The sequence below is a fragment of the Cyprinodon tularosa genome, unplaced genomic scaffold (assembly GCF_016077235.1).
Source record: "Cyprinodon tularosa strain WSP-4 unplaced genomic scaffold, ASM1607723v1 ctg13, whole genome shotgun sequence".
NCBI lineage: Eukaryota > Metazoa > Chordata > Actinopteri > Cyprinodontiformes > Cyprinodontidae > Cyprinodon > Cyprinodon tularosa.
This window is the reverse complement of record NW_024038114.1, coordinates 1,626,376-1,648,450: the sequence shown is the minus strand read 5'-3', so window position 1 is coordinate 1,648,450 and position 22,075 is coordinate 1,626,376. Positions and strand designations below refer to the sequence as shown.

The window sequence follows — 22,075 nt, the reverse complement described above, 5'->3', positions numbered from 1 at the left end:
ATCATTTTTTATCTTGATCTGTATATAACTAGTAAAAAAAAAATGGCTGTGCAAAGATATTTTCAATTTTTCTGTCGGGAAAATTAAGGTACATGGGTCATAATGACTCAGAGTAAGACATCTTTGCATTTACTATATCTCTAAGCTTCCAACCTCACAAAACATAATTTTAACGCCCCCTGCTGACAGTATAGAGAAACAATCAAAGGACAAAGGGTAAACTAATTTGTTGTTTTATTTCCCTAGAAGTGACAGAAGAAACATTTATAAAAATAAAAGACAACTACGACAAGCACCAATCAACCAACTGATATGATACAAAGATTTATGAGTTAGAAAGGCCTTTATTTTGATGCTGTGTAATTTTTCCATAATATGCTGAGCTGGTTGACACTTTACAAAAAAATAACAAATAAAAAAAAATCTAAAATATGTAACTGTGTAATGAAGGCCTCCAGCAAAATGTTTCAGAAAGCATTTTCTATTACACTAAAATGACTGCATACATGATAATGAGATCTGTAGATTTTCTAAAACCGTTTTAAATCTGGTCCTTTACAATAAATTCTGCAACAGTGAATTTAATAAAGTGACAGCTTTAGAAAAGAGTAAAACATAACAGCACCGCAGCAGGCGATACCCCCAGATCTTTTATCCACTGTGTGTTCCTGTAAACTTATTGGGGTTTAATCGGAAGGCCCTGTGGTTCAAGTGTTTTAGGAGTTTCCCATCATGGTCATCCCACAGTCAGCTCCCGACTCTGAACAGGCCTCCATCCGAGACAGCCTGTTCTGCTCCAAAGCGATGGCCTCAGCAGAGTGCTTACACTTCTCTGATCCACACTGGCAGGTAAAATACTTGCTCTTTATGTCCCAAAAACGGTCACCGTAGTCAAACCTAAAGACAAACATATTAAAAGTAAGTCCCAGTTCAAAATGATAAATAGCTGCTACAAATCAAGGAGAATGAAAACCCAAAAACAGCTTCTCACCCAAGTTCCTGTCCACTCAGGATGTCTCTGGAGCTGAAAAAGGCGATGCGGGGGAAACGCAGATCTTGATGCAGCATGAACACTCGCACTGGGATGAGGTTTGGGTCACACAGGTGGTTGATGAAGCGGCTGATGTTGCCATAGTAACGTGCGTCTATACAGTACACCTCCCCATCCTTTGGAGAAAAAAACATGCAAATCAAAGAAGCTCCTCAGTATGCAGCTTATGCAGGATTCTGGGTTTACAATCCTAGCAGTGCTCCAACTGCACTGACTGCTAAAGAATACAGGTATTCATTTTGACAGGAGTTGCTCAGTCATTGCAATGCTTCATTCTTACTTTGTCTGATTCAGCTCTCTCACTGATTTCATCTTACGCTTACAGGTTGGCGTTTTGCGATTGCAAAAGCAAATCTCTAGAGATTATCTGAGTTTACAGAAGATGTTGTTTTAGCATGCAATATATACCTGATGTGTTTATTTTAGCTGTAAGGAAGGTTTTGAAACAGTTGTTTAAGTCTTCCTTTTTCTCTATAATAGAACCTCTTAAGAATCCCTAGTGTTTGTTTTCTTCTGTCAACTTAAATCTCTTTACACATTAGTTCTTGTTCAAATAAAAAATCGGCTTCTATCTGTGTAGTTCACCTTGTTGTCGAGGTCAAACAAGTAGGAATCATCTTCGCGAACATCAGCTTCAGCATCAGAGATCAGCTCTCCGACATATCTGAATTTCAAAAAGAAAAAGATTTCATTATGTTTTCTTCAACCGGAAAGATCCCCAGATGAGCAGCAGCTGAATTTTTTTCCACATACTCGCAGATGAAGCTTCCCTGGGGGATGTCCTGCATCGCTCGAACTCCCCAGCCCATCTTCTCAGTCCTGTAGAGCTGTAGACGAACTCTGAGAGGTGAGAAATTTCAAAGATTAGTACAGAGGTGTGTTTAAAAAAATGGAGCACAAAGCTGTCTGAATATGATTCATAAGAACAAACTGCAACTTATAGGTGATTTTCATTCATAGATTCCTCCACATTAAATCAAAACTTCCAACTTTTGTGATTTAGATTTCCAGACTTTTCTATAAAGACTTCTGTCTTAGAAAACCAGAAGACTAAGACAGATGAACAAACAGATGCATGTATTGATCATTACAGCGTTTTACCACTGTTTTTCCAAACTAACCCATGTGTAATAAAAGAACTGTTAACCTCTTCCTGACTTCCTAGACGTGGTGGAACCTTTCTAACCATTAAAAGAAACAAGGTTCAGTTCTTATATTCTATTTGCTAAAAAACAAAACTATACAACGGTGATCTGTGATCATATGGTGAACATCTGAGAGGCTCACTTTATGCCTGCTTGGACCACTCTGTTCTTGCACGTTCGATAACACGAACACGCCATGTTGCATTCGAATATGAGAGGAGGTTCAATTTTGTTGAACTCCTGCAGCAGCCGTTGGTCCTGCAGCCAGAAAAAAAAATACATGAAATAATATAACTATATTGAACTGATTATGATAATTATGACAAATTATTTAAAGAAACTGAAATGTTAAAGTTAAAACTAGTGAATATGAGGCCCAAAATGCATTCTAAAGGTTGTACCAACAACTGTTTATGAGAATCCAAACTGGTAGCAATGTTTTACTTTCTACTTTTGTAAATAGTATTTTTCGATCAATTAAATTAATCCTAGAGATCTTAAAGCAGCTATTTACCTTGTCATACCAGCAGCGGATGCTCAGCTGCCCACAGAGGCAGTTGCTGGAGGAGCAGTCATCGGTGCAGCTACAGTGCTATAGAAATTAAAGGTTATGTCACATTACTTAAAGCAAAAACACCAATGGAAAGGCTTCATAAAACTGGGATGTTAAATAAAACCAGATTACCTGCAGGTGTGTGATGTTTCGGTCTATGTTCATTGCTGAAGTCTCACAGTTTTCCGAAACATACTTATAGTCCGAAGGACAGCCTTCGTCGTCCACTGCATTAACGCAGGGAATTGGAATGTTTTCGTAGCCCTGTGCGACATCGCTGCGACCAACAAACCACGGAATTGAATCAGGTTTGATAAGCAAGGAGGATAACTCAAACCGTGAGGAAACATACCTGCAAATGATTCGCTCTGTCCGAATCAGGCGGTTGGCGATTCCTCTTCTCAGCTTCCTGTTGATTTGTAGTGAAACCCAGACAGGCGTGTCAGGCCGCGCCAGGCTTAGAGGCGTGTCCCCCTCCCTGTTCATGATGTCGATATCTGCACCTCTCGATAAAAACAATCTGAAGAAAGCAAAAAAACGCTCCTTGAGTGCTTAGACATAAACAACATTTTCCTGTAATCAACAGAAAACTCACGTTACACATTCCAAGTATCCTTCTCTGGCGGCGATGTGGAGCGGGGTGTCTCCGTGCACATTGACCGATGAGAGGGAGCAACCGGCGTTCAACACCAGTTCTGCTATGTCTATGTTTCCAGCATACGCCGCCCAGTGGAGACAAACATTCAGCTCCTGCAACACAACAAAAAAGTTCTCTGTTAGAATAGAGAAGCCCGACATGCAGCTCTGCCAGCAGTAGATCATGGTGGCTTTTGGAGTGAAAACTTATGTCGTCAAGATCTCCTAACCAGACAACTCTAAGACTTTAAAAGAAACAAGATCAGGAGGATAGACAAAGGTTGGGATCTATTGCTATTCTTTGAATAAAGTAGTCGATTTTGCTAAAGTTCAAACAAATTTACTTGTCCAATAACTTTAAAAGACAAATAGATCAACTTAACTTCGCATGAGATGCAGGCAGAGTGACGGGAGGCTCCATGACTATTTGTATCTTTTACTGTATTGTATATTTGTCTTATTGCACACCTTGTGATTGCTGTCTCTAAAAAGCAAACTAAATAAACTTTACTTACTTCTAAAAGGATTTGTTGGAGCTGCTACTAATAATCCTGCTGTGAAATTTCAGACTAATGTGGGGATTTTGTCAAACTCAAGTAAAATTACTTGTTATAGGTTGAAAAAAGAAAAAAAATGTATTTGTACTACCTAAACCTTCTGTAGAGGCAGGTTTATGTAGTACAACAGCATGGATATAGACTTATTGGTTTTCTATTGATTGCTTTCTGGTAAATTTAAGCATTTCTATTGTGTTCTTAGCTCTAATAGAAATATATCTATAAATAAGCTGAATGCAACTGCTATAAAATGATATATAAGAATGTGAAGAAAGTATTAGGCCCCTTTTATTTATTTATTTTTGTTTTCAATTTGACAAATGTATCACTTACAAACTAAACTGGAATCAAGCATTTGTCTTTTTTTCTAAATGACTTATAAAAAAAACTTTATGCTGGAATTATTGGTCTTCCTGCTGTGCCGTGGATCAGATCATGAACGTGCATCCATAATCCAAACATGCTTCATTTTAACAACATCACCTGATTGTCCAACATTTTCCCTCTGGATTCTCATCTCGAGGGAAAAAAAATTAAAATAAATCATGATGACTTGCTTCATGACATGTCAATCAGGTTTTTAAGCAACAAAGCTTCCCAAACAACTATGTTCTTTTAAGTTTGCAAAAAATATTTACAGGAATGAGTTGTTTCTGTCCTGAAAGCCAAAGGAAGGTTCAGCATTTCCATGTTCACACCATTTAGGGATGATGGGTTATTTTTCGTAGGCCTATATAATCATGCAGTGTATATTTGTTTTGCAATTGCACAGATAGACCAGTAGTGAGGTTTAAGCACCTGCCTCCGTTTTCCTGGCATTATGCTGTTAAAATTTCTAGTTACAATAAATGAACATTGTGCTGTTATAACAATCAAGAGTGATGGAACTTCTATTAAGATGTGTGTAAATTATTTTACTGCTCACCGACAAATGAAAGATTACAAACAGAATTAAGAACATCAATATGGCTCATTAGGCTGCCATGTAGCTCACTTCCCCTTTATCTCAAATCATAAACCTGCTTTGGGTAGTTAATCTTAAGAATTAGTCTATTCTGCAACTGATGAAATCAAAAATGCTAAATAAGGTTATCCTGTTAATTTATCATTTTTCTTTTGTAATTTATTTCCTCCAGTACCTCTCTATGTCCAGCCTCCTGCTCAATCCAGGTTTTAAAAAGGCTGGTTCAGACACAGGAGGAAGCAGAACTGTTGATTATAAAGTAAATAAACCAAAAAAATCCAAATATTCTCAAAAGAAATAATTAACATTCAGGTAGGAAATGAAATCACAGACGGCCTGTAATGATTATATGAACCTGTAACACATTTAGGTGTCAACACTTGCCTTGTCTTTAATGGAGACGTCAGCGCCTCTGTTCAGCAGCGATTTAATCACTTCAACATGCTTATGCTCTGCAGCCCAGATGATTGGCGTCCATCCACCGTTGTCCTGAAATGTCCAAAAGCAGGGATTCAAAATTGGGACAGCCATAACACTCTCATCAGGATTACTCTCAAATGAAATTAACAAAACATGGTTCAGTGTCTCTGGGATATGAATATGTTTTCTATTAGCTTATTTCGAAGAGAACATGACCCTCATGTAAGGGAGAAATGAGGTTCTCTTGTCAGTTAATAATCATAATGTTATAAATATTGGAGGAGGGGGCATTTAGTTTTTGGGACCGGGAGCATTAGCAGGATAAAAAGGAAGGATGAAAGAATCACTAAAGTTCAGTGTTGGAGAAATTAGGCAAAAAGTAACTCTTGGAGCTACCAAGTCTGTAAACACCATTAGATTCCATCTATATGCCCAATGAATTTTCTTATCTACCATCAAAGAAAACTTAATTTAATTTCAACTAGGCATTGTGGTCAGATAGAGAAAAGAATCTCATGTTCACTGTATAGTAAGGCTGAGGATGTATTAGGCTGTGGGTCAATTTCTCTTCCTAAAGTCTTAACCTGGATGGAACATGGGGTCAATTTTTACAAGAATATGCAAAAATTGAAAAAAAAAATTTTTTGTAACTCATTTCAGAAAGTTTACTCATATAGTATATACATTCACAACAAAGAGGGAAGCATTTATTTATTCTTATTTTGATATGTCTTACAGACAATTAGGATATTCTGGAAAGGCTAAATATCTGAAACTCACAGCGTCATAACCTAATCAGCTAATAAACTCACAGACTGCTGACTTGATAGTTGTCCTACATTTCATAACTGAAGAAGATGATTGTTTGCAGTGTTCTGTATCCAAGCATATATCAACAGAAAACTTAGCAAGAGGACAATATTTGGTAGGAAAAGGTGCATGAGCAACAGGAAAAGACAGCTTTAAGAGGACAGTCAACCAAAATCTGTTAGAGGAATTTGGGGGAGCTACAGAGGCTGGAGGCGGTGCATCAAGAGCCACCACACAAAAAAACAATCCAACACATCGGCTTTAAATGTGTGCATTCTTTGTGCAAAGCTACTTCTGAACCAAGCAACATCAGAAGCTTCTACTCCCCTGACGAGTGGGAAAAAAAACTGTCTGTCAGCTGACTGGTCTAAAGTTCAGTTTTTCCATGAAATAAAAGCTTGAATTTAATTTGGAAATCAAGGTCCCAGACTTTGGAAGCAAGAGTGGAGAAAACCAGCCTTTGCATTGCTTGAACTCGAGTGAGAGGTTTCCACAGTAAGTGGTGCTTTGGGTTTACATACCTAGGGCTGGGTACCGAACTTCGGTACTTTTATGGTACCGACCGAAATGCTTCGGTTCTACAGAGTATCGAAACATGCCTCGTCTTTCGGTACCAAGTTTCGGTGATTGGCTGGAACACTTAAGGTGATTGCGTCATCCAGGAAAAATACACAGGCGGTCACGCCTACAGCCAGGGTTCATGTGTATCTTTTGTGAACTGGTTGCAGCGTCGCGGAACCCCTTTAAAATGCCCCCCAGGTCAAAAGTGCGGCTTCACTTTATTAAGACTGATGCTAATAGTGCACAATGCAATACATCGTGCACGGAAATAATTTAAGAGCAGAAAGTCGCTCTGTGTTTGACTGCAAGAAGAGCGGACCGCAGCCAGCGCGACCATCCTCCTCTCAGCAGCCCGTGGGCAGAGCAAAGCCAGAGCGGAGTGAATCATGCTGCTTTCAAACTGGACGCAGCAAGAGCAGCAAAATCTCGTCTGCTGCTTCATTTTTGCTGCTTGTACCAGCTTCTGACGCGCTGCTGAAGAAGCTTTGCTGCTCTGGCTGCGCGGTCGCAAAGTGGGTCAGACGCGCGTTGGGCGGAGCTACTCTATCCTTTATTTGCCTTGCAGCTATATTTGCTGTGATCAGTGGGAATAAAGTAGTTTTATTATGTTTTTAAGTGGGAAAATCCACCTGAAAACGTAATCAGTGCAGTCAGTTCATCCTGCCTTCAATATTTCTGTCGGAGCCGCTCAGACCCCCCCCATACCAGCGGTGCGCTGTCAGTAGGATCCCATTCAACGGGCTTGTTTGTCAGACATGGTAATTTTTCTAAAGGAAAACTGCTAAGTAAAAAGGTCCTCACAATGTAACAGTGAATATTAGACACTGAATTATTTATTTTTTTATGTAAGAGGAAAAATGTAAATGGAAAAACAGAGCTTAAAATAAAACTCAAGATTTGTACTTTTTTATGTTGTGTAATTTTCTTTTTTTTCGAATTGATATTATAAAACTGGTATCGAAAAAAGTATCGTTCAGGAACCGGTATCGAAGTGAAGGTATCGGTATTGGTACCGGAACCGAAATTTTTTTAACAATACCCAGCCCTATACATACCGCTGCTGTCGGTTCAATGCAGCCATCTAATAGAAAATTCTAGTACTTCATGCTCCTTGCTACTGTCAAGCTTTTTTGGAGTTTATCATTTAATTTTCCAGTGAAAAATTAACCCCTAACCCACAATGTTGATGTAGAAAAATGCATGTAAAAGGAGTTCCGGCCAATTATGGAGTATATAGAAATGAAAATTTTTTTGAATTAAAAAATAACGGTTGTGTAAAAGTAGCAGAGCTGCCAGTCTTAGTAGCATTACCAACTATTAAAAATGTAGGTTTGTCTTCCAAGTACACAGAAACAAAAAGGTTTGATGGACTGATCTTCAGTAAGAGACGGTTGAAATTAGATACTTTAATTTGAAGGCCTTTACACAGCTTTATCAAAGATGTGGGAGGGGGGCTCCCTGAATCCTTAGAAACAGATGTCGACTGCAAATGAAAAAAAATTGTGACAGATGTTTATGATTTAGTTCTTTTCTTACCTGAGCATTCACGTCAACCTGGCCGGTCTCCAGAAGCATGTTAACAATTTCCAGGTTTCCCAGTTTGGCAGCATGATGGAGACCAGTATATCCATCCTCCTCCTGGTTAAGTGGGACAAATGAATAAGGCTAAACATCAAGAACAAGACTGTAAATATGATCGGTTTGAGCAGAAAAGATACTAACAACATGATAAACGCAGGCTCCATTCTGGATCAGGTAGCGAGCCACATCAACATGATTATTGATCACAGCCTCCAACAGAGGGGTCCTCAGATCTTTGTCTTTGGCATCAACCTGAGCTCCAGCCTATCAACAAACCAAACATAGTGTTAGTTGATTATTTAAGCCCTAATATGTGAGGATGACAAACAAGCTGCTGCTGTTGATGATGACTTGCCTGTATTAGCATATAGCAGACCTCCAACAGGCCTCTCTGAGCTGCAGCATGAAGAGCTGAGCGGCGGTTCTGAGACTCCGACTGGTATGTTGGATCAATACCCTCCACTGAAAGAGAGGGAGCAACAATTAACTTCATTTGGTATTTGCTTATAATTACTGAGACAGCACACCTAAGTGTTTCCCCCCCTTTGTTCACAGGACTTCTTTGATAACATTATGTATGTAATATAAAGTGTTATCCTGGAAAAGGCTGGACAGCTCACAAATCTTATTTTTTGGAAGGAGTGCAGGAGAGACTGCATTTTCCCTTAAGCTCATTCAGGAACTGCCTTTCTTAGTCAGCTTAATTAATTCAGCCAACTTCTCTTTCTTCATCGAAGATTAAACTGGAGCATCATCCTCTCTGGCTTATTTACTAAACTTTAGGAAATCACTTTAGGAAGTCAAAGGAAAGATTTGATACATAAACGAAAAATAAAATAAAGCATTAATCATTTAAACATGTGAAATTATGACTTTGTGTACAACTGTTAGAATAGCGTGCTGAGGACAAATGTGAGACACAATAATGAACAGCTGACTGACAGCAGGCTACAGATTTTGAATGTTTATATATTCAATTTTAATGTCTAAAAATATGGAAATAAAAATGTACATTGTTAATATTGAATGATGGTGCCCTGTGGGGAGTGCTTTAGCAGTATGGGGTACGGGGCCCTCTGTTAAGGGCTATCTGCTCTCTGTATGACCGCAGCAGGAGCTTGGTTTGCATTGCTGGCAGTATGTCGGACCTGTTACCAGTGCTTGTTGCTCTCTACCAGGGCTGCCCTTTGTCAACCGTTCTGTTCATTACATTTATGGACAGAATTTCTAGGCGCAGCCAGGGACCAGAGGGTGTCCGGTTTGGGAACCTCAGAATATTATCTCTGCTGTTTGTTTTTTTCACAATTTGTTTAAGTTCTTTTTATTGTACCTTATTTTTGGAAGCCCTTTCCTCAAACAAAAATGTAACTTAGAAATCATAGATCCTTAGTAATAATTTAAGCTGAGCAGTTTCTTTTTCAGGAAATTTTACTTTGTTATCTTTTATTCTAGTCTCTATGCTGTAAAATAGGAGGCAGCATAGCAACCCATCTCTCTGGGCCACTCTTCAAAATAGGAAAGACAAGGAAGGAAGCATGCTGTTCAAGAGAAGCCGATTTGCATCAATGTTTATAGGTAAGAAATGCAAACTTATGTTTATATGTATTGTGGAGCTTGGAACAATTTTTTGACAGTCCTCAACTAACAATTTAAGAATTTCTTCAACTAAAAGGTGCAGAATAAAATCTTTTTAAAAACTGAAAAGTTGCCAAACAAAGAGCTCATCTTCTTTCAACCATGTTTGAGTTTTAATTCCATTTGATAATAAATGGGACCAAAGGGATCAAGTGAGCTTTACTAAAAGCAGGCTTGAACACGACGTTTTATTAAACAAGAGTGAGCCAGTTATTGTTGACATTCAGATCTATGATACAGATCTATTTTCTACAGAAATCAGATTACTCTGCTTGGTCGTCTGCGTAGGTGTTACTAATCTATTAATTATGTTATTGTACATTTAATTGATTAAAGAAAAAAAAAGAAAAAAACTTTCTGCAATTTTAGCCAGTGTCCAAAGCTTCTGACATCACTGTAAAATGCCATATCCATGTTACAGTATGTGTGCGGTGTATATTTTAGGACATCATCAGTTCTCAGGTATTAGGAAAAATCTTGTAAGTTTTCAGGTATCGTTAGAGCTCTTTTTCATCATTTAGTGAAATTGTTACTAACCAGGGAAATAATTGTGTTTAACAAAGCAACATTCTCGCCTAAAAACACCTTCAATGTTTATTTTGGGACTTATAAAGCCAACTTTATTCATTTACGGTACTACAATATTTGCCACAGTCATTCATCATTTCTAGAGAGAGGTGCAGCAGAGTGTCTGCGGAGGGGGCGGGGACGTTTTTTTGTTACGCAGATGACCTAGTTTCGAAGTATAAGCCTTTAGGACTGACAACTTTTTTCCTGAGAGCTGATGATTTCCTAAAATGTGCACAGTATAAGTGGCAGAGGTTAATTTTACAGTGCTTGTTATTTAAATTGATGACACTCACTCAGCATCAGCAGCACTCGCTGGACCTCTCCTTGCTTGGCAGCAGGATACAGCTGTCGTGGGTGGAACCTCAGTTTCTTCCTCCTGGTACATAAAGTAACATTTTATGTCCGAAATTAACAAAAGCAATGTGTTTATATTTTTTCAACTCTTTTTAGATGACAATTATGTTTGGTGAAATAATAAGTGTGTTTTGCAAAACACTTTAATGCAATTCATCAGATTTTAGCGGTTAGAAACCTTAAAATTATAAAAGATTTTACACTGATCGGCTAAAAAAAATTAAAAAGGGCTCTAAACACTCAATTCATGCAGTGCCTCATTCTGTAAAGGCCGTTCTCTGACCTTTCCATTTCCTGTGTAAGAATGGCTTTCTGCAGCGCCGCTCTGCTGGGCCCGGGTGGTAGTGCACTTGGGCTGACTGATTTCCCATTGGGCATGCAGAGAGACGGTCCAACGCTGTCCACCCCTTCCTCTGCTGGAGGAACAGCAGGCACAGTTGTAGCCGAGGGCACCGGCTGGGGAGGCTGTTGTTCCACAGTCTGAGTTACTAAACCATGGCTTCGCATTCTGGCACTAAGAAGATAAAGATGTTAGTTTCATCTATAAATGTCTCAAACTCTCTAATTCACTTCCTGCCCTTACCTGACAGGTCTTTCAGGCATCTTCCCATCCTTCATCCCTCCTGTTGAGGCAGTGAGAGAGGGGCCTGTCGGGGCAGATGGGGGAAGGGAGGGCGTGGTTGTGGAGGAGGCAGACATGGTGACAACAGTGGTTGCGGAGGTAGAGGCAGAGGAGGGGATGGTGATCTCCTGGGCTTCTGAAGCGTCTTCCCCACAGTGTGGACAGAAAAGCATCCCACCGCCATTGGCTTTGCTGCGCCCCCCGCTCAGTACGGTCACACAGCCGCGGTGGAAGCGGTGAGCAATCCGCTGGTCTGGGCAGCATTCCAGGAATGTGCCCTGAAAGAGGATTAAACATTTGAAACGGGAAGGACGCTAAAACAAGACGAAGTGAGGAAGGAGATAAAGGAAATAAAAGAATAAAGCCAACCAGAGATGTAAAGGTGTCAGGTTTGGTTCCTAAACATTTCCAATGTCGTTCTTTTTCATTTTTACATTTAATTTGTAAAATTTTAAACTGTAAATAAAAAAAGGTTACGGTTTAATGGATGAAGAGATTAGTTATATACAGTAACTCAGCTAACTGGCAGTTTAATGGGCAGACTGAGGGCTAGAAATTAGAAATTGAACTTTATTGATCTCCCAATGGAGAAATCAACTCTCTGCCTTTAAACCATGCCCTCTGGGGAGCAGTGGGCTGCCACTGTGCGGCTCCCGGGGAGCAGTGTGGGGTTAAGGGTCTTTCTCTCAGAGACCCATAACCGATAATTGCCACCTTCTCAGAACACAAGCACACTGCTCTAACCCACTAGGCCAACACTGCCTGACAAGCTTTTGTTTTTTTATAAGGCTGCCAGCTAATGTGCAGTGCGAAAGGAGTGGTCTGGGTTTAAGGGTCTGGCTCAAGAATCCTGGGTGGCAACTTGTAGGGCTCGAACTCAGAAACACATGATTCAAAGCTCTTTGCACTAGCCACATGGCCATCACTTAAGTAGAGGAGTGAGGAGATTTATCAAAGTGTTAAATAGCATAATTTACTTGAAGGAAGAAGGTTCTGGGTTTAAATCCCAGTCAGGGTTATTCTGTGAGGCCTTTTCATGTTTTCTCCAGGGATTTCAGAGTTACTCTGGCTTTAGCCATCCAAGAACATGTGGTTAGATGACTGGCCCTTTTTAATTGCCTTTAGGGTCCAGTGTGTGAATGTGCATGGTTGTTTGTGCAGCCTCGATGTCTCATTGTGACAGACTGGCTAACCTTTGATACTAGCTTAAAATAATATATAAAATTGATGGGAAGACTCGCCTAGTATTCTGAGTTGTAGTAATCATGATAGTATTACAGCGATTTATTAGAGTGAATGAAGGAAATAAAATTGAAATAACAAAAAGAAAGAAATACTGAGGAACATAAAACAGGAGTGCGTGATAAAAAAGAAACACTTAAATCTCTGGGATTTATTTTCTGATACAGCAAAATAAACATTTTCTCCTCCATTCACATGTTCACACTTACTGCTATGCAGAAGTATCCACAGCCAGGACAACAGTGATGTTTGACCATGTGAGAGCGATGGACGTCACAGAGCACCATGAGGGGGATCCGACTGGATGGTCGCATCGTCTCCGCTTTCATGGTCCAGTTGCTGCAAGCCCGGAGCTAAAAGCCAACACATCAGAACATAGATTGGATTTGAGATTTTTTAAACATGTAAATGAGGTGTGTTTTGTTTAGGCTGAAATAAGCACACTAAAAAACAGAAACTATTTCCCGGGTTACAATAAGAGATTATTTTAATTTTAGATTTTGGTTTTTCTACCTGTTTTAAACTGCTGGGGATAATAAACATAACGGACTGTTCAAAACAGCTCAGTCCTCCTCAGCTTCTTTATATATGCTTCTAATTTTTAAGTTTCTAATTCTTTTCTTTTGTCTTTATTCAGTTTTTTAGTTGTATATCTTTGAACAATGGCTGCTTTTGCACTTACTTCCCATCCAACACATTTTCCCTAAAGAAAATAGTAATTAAGAAGTAACAAGGAGAATCATAAAAGTGCTACTCAGGTAAAAAAAATAAATAAATAAAAGACATAAAGATGCATCTCTCTGGTCCGTAGTCAGGTCCCCTTTGTTGGTTTTAGTTTCCAGTATATATTTTTTTACCTCTCAAACAACAGCAAAAAAATCACCATCTAAATAATAAATCTATCAAGCCCCCCAGCAGAACAACAGAACAAACCTCTCCGTTGAGGCTTTCTGTGGCCATACACTGCCTGCTGACCCGCTGACTGGTGCTGTCCACCCGAGGAGCCTCCATTCTGCAGCTGCACAGAGGAAGCTCCTCCAGGCGCTCCATGTCGCCTGCTTCGCTTCCCTCTGCAGACACAATAGTTCACATTTAGAACAAAAATATTTTCTAGAGACATGCCTTACACAAAAACACTAAAGTAAGTTTTTTCATTAAATTTGTACATTAAATGAAGGAGTTCTTTATCCCCCAAATCTCTAAATACAAAAAAGAGACAAAGATCCTGGGTACATTTTCAATAATTTGTAAAACATATAAAACCAAAGAAATTCTCATCCAAAGGATTTTGAACTTGATGCCGTTTGTTAATTTCACAAAAAATGAATGGATTAATCAATCAACAGACTAAAAAAGGCACCAGCAGCTGTGACATAAAGTCCAAAGTTTATAGAAACAGTAACCGTTGTAAACTGACCAGCAGGAGGAGACAGAGTCAGACTGTCTGCAGCAGCAATGTCCAAAGCCCCCAAAGGAACTTCTGTGTATTCACCAGATCTTTCTGCAAAAGGGAAAAAAACAAAAAAAACGAACAATTTAAAAGAATCAGCATACAATCAGAATACCCTTTATCTTAAATCTAAGCCTTTGGGTCCTGATAGAAGGCTTTAACAGGCAGCTAACAGAACCAAAGGCTTTCTCTGCATCTAAACTTTCATTTCCCTTCTTTATTTCTTCAATTATATGGAGAGTCCTTCGGATATTGACTTGAGTTTAACATCCTCAAATGAAGCCTGACTGAAGTCCAGAAATAAATATCTGGATTTATTTCTGGACTTCAGTCCCTTTCTTTTTTGCACTAGTGGAGTCTAAATAATCATTTAAGACCACAATCTAAAACATTTCAATGTGAGCTAAGTTAAAATACACAAGGAGATAGAGGGATTATTTTCCTCTTTATATATCTGGACTCACCCTCCTCTGTTTCTACCACATCAACTGTGGCCGTGTTCTTGTCCTGATCGGACAGCGGTCCAGGAGACCTTCTTTCAGGCTCCAAACTCTGCCAATGAGAACAACATCATAAGGAGAATGAGACATACAGGGGGATGTTTCTGCTGTTTTATACATTACAAATGTTGTTAAAAGAAGGAGAAAGTCATCTGACATCATCAAGAAAACATCCAATCTGTCCACAACCGAACTGGTTTAGAGATCTAACAGAGTAAAGTGTGAAATAACTGCTGCTATAACCAAACAGGGACATATCTACAGAGCTCAAGAGAGAATAACTGACCTGATCTTCTGTATCCTCAGTCTGCTGCCTCTCTTCACCTTTATTGCCCAACTGTGAACAAAAAAACAACCAAATTATGATTCTACTTCTCCTACATACAAAAAAAATTTAAAAAAATCTGCGGTTATGCTATGATGGTTCTCACCTTTTCAGAATCTAGAGATGACAAATGGCCTCCATCATCAGCCGATTTGTCAGAGGAGTTCCTGCTCTTCAAAGACGCATTCGAAACAGACTCCAGTTTTTTAGGAGATAACTTCTCATCCTATGAAGTAAAAGAAAAAAAACATTGAAAAGATAAAACCAGAAGAAATGCAGGAAAGCCTTTAAAATTAGTCAATAAATTACCAGAGTCTGAGTCTTGTTTGCCATTTTTTCACCTCCTCCAGCAGTAGTCTCGGATAGTTTCCTCTTTTTCGCAGCTGTTAAAATCAATACAAAGCAAAACAAGCAGAAATAGCTTTAGTTTAACAACAAAAACAGATATATTCACTTTAAAGAAAGAGTTATAATACATTTTTGATTAAATATTTTATGTGGATATATTTAGGGATTCATTTTGGTAGAAATTAAAGAATGTTTAGTATCACCACTTGTGAGCTGGAAGAAATAAAATATTGATAGGAAAGGTATTTTTTTTACACTTGGCAAAGGATGATCAGCCCCAAATAGCTTATTAAGAAGCAAGAGCAGGAAGAGCCATTCTGCTAAGATCGAACCATCAGAGTGGAGTGTGAAGAGCAGAGCTACGCACACAAAAAAAAAACGCATTTTTTTTACAAGCACAGCTGGCAGATCAGAGCAGAGTTTGTCAGAGTTGAGCTCGCAGTATCGCCTCATTCCAGGTTATTTTCTCAGACCTCAGGATCAAGAGACGCAGCAGCACGGTTGATATTGCTTAGCTGATTACAGCACAAAGATGCAGTTTTAATATCTGAGCGAAGACCTGCTAAATTTTAATCAGTCTTGTCTTGTTGACTAAAACTGAAACCTATGACTAGTCATGTTTTAGTCATTAAAGATCCATGTTTAGCTCGTCAGTCTTCGTATAGTCATGAAAAAAAAGGGGCGTCAACGAAATAATTTTGTCATCGTTGACGAAAATACAGATAAAGTGACGAATGGATAGACTGATGATTAAATGGCAATTTTTGAAAAAAAAAAACATAAAAAGAAGAGTTTAGGATGGGAACACGTGTGCATGAATGATGCAACTTATTCATAGGTGGAGGGAGTTCAACAAATATCAGCGTTTTTAAGGCTACTAACCTGTTTCAGAGTCAGAGGAGACGCAAGATCCTGAAGGAGTCCTGGAAGCGGCAAGAGTATCAACATGACCGATCTGTTAATAAAAAACATAAAATCACACATAAATACCCAAAAAGATTTAAGGAAAAAAAAACATCTTAATTTTTCATAAAAGCCAGGTCTGTCTGACCTGACTCGATGCGGGCCTGGTCATGGTCTTCCGGGCTCTGTGGATTTTGTGTGGTCCTGGGGAGACGGAGGGAGTTGAAGAGGCTGAGAGGGAGGGGGAGGAGGAGGTTGAAGGGGCAGAGGGGAGGTTGGATTTACTGGTAGACGGCCCAGAAACGCTCATCTTTGCTCTGCCGGGCGACAGTGGTGAGGACGTGTAAGGACAAGGAGACATGGAGGAAATGGACTTTGCTGCGTGACCTGTTAAAAAAAATAAATAAATAAATCATAATAATAATAAAAATAACATTAAAAGAAAAATCAGTAAAAGCAATTAGAGTTAAGGGAAATCTGAAAATAATCAAAATACTCAACAACAAAAAAAAAGTGAAAGTACAGTTTTTTTTTTCTTAGTTTTTTTTTCTTTCCTAATACTGTTTCACCAGTTAATCACTTACATATACAAAGAAAAAACATAAAACCGAAGGAAACTGTTTTGAGACAGAATCCTGAATGATTTGGTTCGACGGTCCTTCCTTTACTGTTTTACTATACTTAAATACAGCCAGCCAAGTTAAGAACATTTTTAGGAAAAAAATAGAATTGCATTTCTATTATATATGTTACAAGACCTAGATTTATACCCCCAGGGCAACTATAACACATTAAGATGCTTAAGATTGCCTTTTACAAAAAGGTGATAAATAACATTTCTCTGTTCAAATATATGATTGTTTTACCTGCAGTGGGTTTGTTCACTGGTGAAGAAGGAGGCGACCACATGTCACAATCCTCAGCAGAGTCAGATTTGTCTTTCTCTGGAGGCCTCGACTTCAGTGAGGATAGTATGCCACCCATTGGTTCTACCATGGTAGCAGAAGAGGTGAGAGCTGCAGGATCCTCTAAACATTCAAAGCATCTCTGTTAACTTTCGTAAATAAAACATTATATATATACACTATATTGCCAAAAGTATTTGCTCACCCATCCAAATTATTGGAATCAGGTGTTCCAATCACTTCCATGGCCACAGGTGTATAAATTCAAGCACCTAGGCATGCAGACTGTTTTTACAAACATTTGTGAAAGAATGGGTCGCTCTCAGGAGCTCAGTGAATTCCAGCGTGGAACTGTGATAGGATGCCACCTGTGCAACAAATCCAGTCGTGAAATTTCCTCGCTCCTAAATATTCCACAGTCAACTGTCAGCTGTATTATAAGAAAATGGAAGTGTTTGGGAACGACAGCAACTCAGCCACGAAGTGGTAGGCCACGTAAACTGACGGAGCGGGGTCAGCGGATGCTGACGCGCATAGTGCGAAGAGGTCGCCAACTTTCTGCAGAGTCAATCACTACAGACCTCCAAACTTCATGTGGCCTTCAGATTAGCTCAAGAACAGTGCGCAGAGAGCTTCATGGAATGGGTTTCCATGGTCGAGCAGCTGCATCCAAGCCATACATCACCAAGTGCAATGCAAAGCGTCGGATGCGGTGGTGTAAAGCACGCCGCCACTGGACTCTAGAGCAGTGGAGACGCGTTCTCTGGAGTGACGAATCGCGCTTCTCCATCTGGCAATCTGATGGACGGGTCTGGGTTTGGCGGTTGCCAGGAGAACGGTACTTGTCTGACTGCATTGTGCCAAGTGTAAAGTTTGGTGGAGGGGGGATTATGGTGTGGGGTTGTTTTTCAGGAGCTGGGCTTGGCCCCTTAGTTCCAGTGAAAGGAACTCTGAATGCTTCAGCATACCAAGACATTTTGGACAATTCCATGCTCCCAACTTTGTGGGAACAGTTTGGAGCTGGCCCCTTCCTCTTCCAACATGACTGTGCACCAGTGCACAAAGCAAGGTCCATAAAGACATGGATGACAGAGTCTGGTGTGGATGAACTTGACTGGCCTGCACAGAGTCCTGACCTCAACCCGATAGAACACCTTTGGGATGAATTAGAGCGGAGACTGAGAGCCAGGCCTTCTCGTCCAACATCAGTGTGCGACCTCACAAATGCGCTTCTGGAAGAATGGTCAAAAATTCCCATAAACACACTCCTAAACCTTGTGGACAGCCTTCCCAGAAGAGTTGAAGCTGTTCTAGCTGCAAAGGGTGGACCGACGTCATATTGAACCCTATGGATTAGGAACGGGATGTCACTTAAGCTCATATGTGAGTCAAGGCAGGTGAGCAAATACTTTTGGCAATATAGTGTATATATATATATATATATATATATATATATATATATATATATATATATATATATATAAATAAAACATTAAAAAGATGCTAACTCACCTTCTTTAACTTCACTGGGACCGGCTAATGGTTCAGTCTGTGTTGCTGTGTCATCTTGGTCTAGGCCCTCCTGGGAAAAAACAAGAGAACAACAAGTTTAAAGAGTATAAAAAAGTCCAAAAGTAATGGAGGTATACAGTGAGGCAAATAAGTATTTGAAAACCCTGCTATTTTGCAAGTTCTCCCACTTAGAAATCATGGAGGAGTCTGAACTTGTCATCCTAGGTGCATGCCCACTGTGAGACATAATTTTGAAAAAAAAAAAAAACAGAAATCACAAGATATGATTTTTTTTCTTCTATTTATTTGTATGATACAGCTGCAAAAAATATTTGAACACCTGAGAAAATCTTAACATTTGTTACAGTAGCCTTTGTTTGCAATTACAGAGATTAAACGTTTCCTGTAATTTTACCACCAGGTTTGCACATACTGTAGGAGGGATTTTGGCCCACACAGATCTCTACATCAGTCAGGTTTCTGGGCTGTCGCTGAGAAACACTGAGTTTTTGCTTCTTCCAAAGATTCTCTATTGGGTTTAGGTCTGGAGACTGGCTAAGCCACAACAGAACATTGATATGCTTCTTACAGAGCCACTCCTTGGTTATCTTGGCTGTGTGTTTCAGGTCATTGTCATGTTGGAAGACCCAGCCTCGACCAATCTTTAATGCTCTGAGGGAAGGAGGTTGTTCCCCAAAATCTCACAATACCTTGTCCTGGTCATCCTCTCCTTAATACAGTGCAGTCGCCCTGTCCCATGTGCAGAAAAACACCCCCAAAGCATGATGCTACCACCCCTATGCATCACAATAGGGATGGTGTTCTTGGGATGGTACTCATCATTCTTCTTCCTCCAAACAAGGTTAGTGGAATTATGACCAAAAAGTTATATTTTGGTCTCATCTCACAACATGACTTTCTCCGGAATTACCTAGACTTCCTCTGGATCATTCAAATGGTCATTGGAAAGTCATTGGAAATCAGATCGTTTACCAGTGTGGACTGGTGAGTCAACAAATAATTTCAAATAACTTAAATACCCTTACTTATCACAAAAGTTCCCAACAGTAGCTTTTCACTGGTACACATTGGGTAAAAAGAAAGACAAATTCAGGCTCAACCAGATAAACACCTCTAACAATAATTCAATGAATCTCTCTTGGCAATTTTAAAACTTTGAAAGATGCACATTTGGCACAATCGATAAGCTTTTGGCAAAATTCTAGCCAGGTATCTGAACACTATTAAGTATAAATTGGCTACATTAAGGTTGGCTTGTTTTGAGGCACATTCTTTGGTTTAGTCACCAATTTCTGTTAGTTATGGAGTTACGTTTTTGCAACACATCAGTATTACCAGCATAAAAAAGGGCCCCACAGGATGACACTACCGACACCATGCCTGACAAACAGCACAGTGTTAGGAGTACAAGTAAGCCTCTCTTTGATTCCCACCACTTATCAATTCCCCCTCTCTCCAAAAGGCCATAATGGAAAGGCGAGCCGAGGTCGGGGCAACTCAAACTCATCATCAAAAGCAGAATTATTACACTGCTTCAAAACATCTGGCCTCTAGTTATTACTAATTATAATGATCAACAATTGATAACATCATACTCTTTAAAAAATTGATATGTTTTATTGTGTATTTACTTCAGTGTTTATCAAACTAATCTACTTAGTAAATTAAAAGCACAGTTTCACTGTGTTGTATGCTACTACTTATAGATTAAATAGCTATAAATATATTGGATTAAAAATAAAACCCTCGAAACCTCAGTCTCTGTCTAATGAATCTATCTTATAGTCGATTTAATTGTGATAATGAAAGAACTATTGCATAATAATCAAATAGGATTTTTTTTTTTAAGTATTAAGGCCATACGTATCAGGATGCATTATTAAAGTTGCTTGCAAACAAACGAAACAAAAATACTGAAAAAAATTCGTTTTTTGTTGTTGTTTTTTTGCTTTTGAAGCTATTTTGCAGACTACCAAATCACATAGTAGATATTTTTGACTGACCTTTATAAAAAAGAAAAATAGTTATTTAGCATAAAATTAGCCTGCATAAAACTGCAAAGCTAGATCTTTATCTCCTGAAAATCTAAACATTTTTGGCACATTTGCTGTTCAGAAAGAGGAAGCTGTTGTCAAACTTTAAAAACGAAAAAAAAACGCCTTACGGAGCATAAACAAGTTTAAAAGACACATAGACGTTAAACAATATTACAACTATAGGACAACCCAAACGAGGCTAACACTGCTAGCACTCTATGCTTGAAATAAAAAGCCATTGTTCCAGACAAGGGCATAAATAAACTTTGTGAAAATGGAGAAGTCGTTAGCGGTTGTTTGCTGTGTGCAACGGCAGATCTATAAATGGATTGATAACTATTATTTTCGTCATTAAGCTTTTAAAGTTGGTGCAGATTTTCTACCTTTGTCGTTTTCTGGGGAGCCGACATGTTTCGCAGTGAACGTAAACGGTTGTTCGCGTGCTGCGTGCATAGACGCAAAGAGGTTAGACGCCGTACTCACTTGGCGGCGCCGTATGACGTCAGACGTCAGCGAGACCGCCATATTAGTAAGGGCAGGTTAATCTTAGAAAGTGGTAGAAACATGCTTGGAAAACCAACGAATTCGATCACTGAGATAAAATAACTCAAGAAAATGTCAGATGAAGCACGGAAACAAGATACAGAGGTCCCGGTCCTCAAGATAGTTCAAGTCATTGCCCCTTTTTCTGCATTACATATATTTTTCTCTCTCTTTCTCACTCAGGCCAATTTCCTGTCAGCCTACTTTAAAATAAAGGAAACTAGTGCTATTAAAAGAGAATAATCACCTATGAAAGTTAATTTTTTTCTCTAAACTCTTCTAATACAAGGTTTTAAACATAGTTACTTAAATTTTTATGTCTTTTTTTATTATTAAAGGGGTGTATTTAAAACTAAAATCTAAAATTGTTTTGTCAGAATTTTTAATCATTATTATTATTCCTGTTGGCAATAACCATAATAAAAATAAAATATTTCATCATAACTCAGCTGAAGAAAATGTAATCTCTTTCTTTTCTATAAACTGGACCTTTTCTATTTTAAATAAATCAATACACATGGTTTGGTTATTCTTAATTTATGCTAGTGTTATTACTGTCTGTAATTTTGTGTTCTTAAAATGTACCAATTAATGTTGCGTTTATCATTATAATTGTAGAATATCAAAGTATCAGAATCCCTTGTTTCTTTTAAACACATTTTATTGAACTTGGAAATCAGGGTCACAACAGTCCCGACCATATAATATACACAAGACAATAATATACTTAGAGAAATTAAGAAAGACAAAGAGAGTCACAAAATAATACTAGCAATTGTCACTTTTTTACCAGACCAAATCCAATAAACCCAGTCCCATCCTCTGAGCAGA

At 38.9% G+C, this 22,075-nt stretch overlaps 1 protein-coding gene across 1 annotated transcript; it reads right to left on the bottom strand.

Annotated features, from left to right (window-relative positions):
• Window positions 1-217: 217 nt before the first annotated feature.
• ehmt2 (euchromatic histone-lysine N-methyltransferase 2) lies at window positions 218-21,149 on the bottom strand. The gene is made up of 28 exons (XM_038277074.1): window positions 21,085-21,149; window positions 18,645-18,714; window positions 17,094-17,255; window positions 16,376-16,614; window positions 16,207-16,279; window positions 15,286-15,359; window positions 15,083-15,202; window positions 14,938-14,988; window positions 14,616-14,703; window positions 14,119-14,202; window positions 13,635-13,771; window positions 12,911-13,054; window positions 11,421-11,737; window positions 11,121-11,351; window positions 10,777-10,859; window positions 8,634-8,740; window positions 8,420-8,542; window positions 8,234-8,335; window positions 5,291-5,395; window positions 3,345-3,499; window positions 3,102-3,269; window positions 2,882-3,026; window positions 2,711-2,788; window positions 2,339-2,454; window positions 1,805-1,891; window positions 1,637-1,715; window positions 992-1,167; window positions 218-897 (listed from the first exon to the last, which is right to left on the bottom strand). Exons 1-28 carry the CDS (start codon window positions 21,109-21,111, stop codon window positions 717-719), a joined length of 3,522 nt encoding a protein of 1,173 aa, XP_038133002.1. The 5' UTR covers window positions 21,112-21,149; the 3' UTR covers window positions 218-716.
• Window positions 21,150-22,075: the final 926 nt, after the last annotated feature.

Excerpts from the sequence above, each read along its gene's own strand:
- ehmt2 (XM_038277074.1), bottom strand. The coding sequence starts at position 21,111 with ATGTCGGCTCCCCAGAAAACGACAAAG. Across the intron at positions 17,256-18,644 it reads TCCCAGTGAAGTTAAAGAAG|AGGATCCTGCAGCTCTCACC; the intron begins GTGAGTTAGCAT and ends TTGAATGTTTAG. Across the intron at positions 15,203-15,285 it reads CAAACAAGACTCAGACTCTG|GATGAGAAGTTATCTCCTAA; the intron begins GTAATTTATTGA and ends TTTACTTCATAG.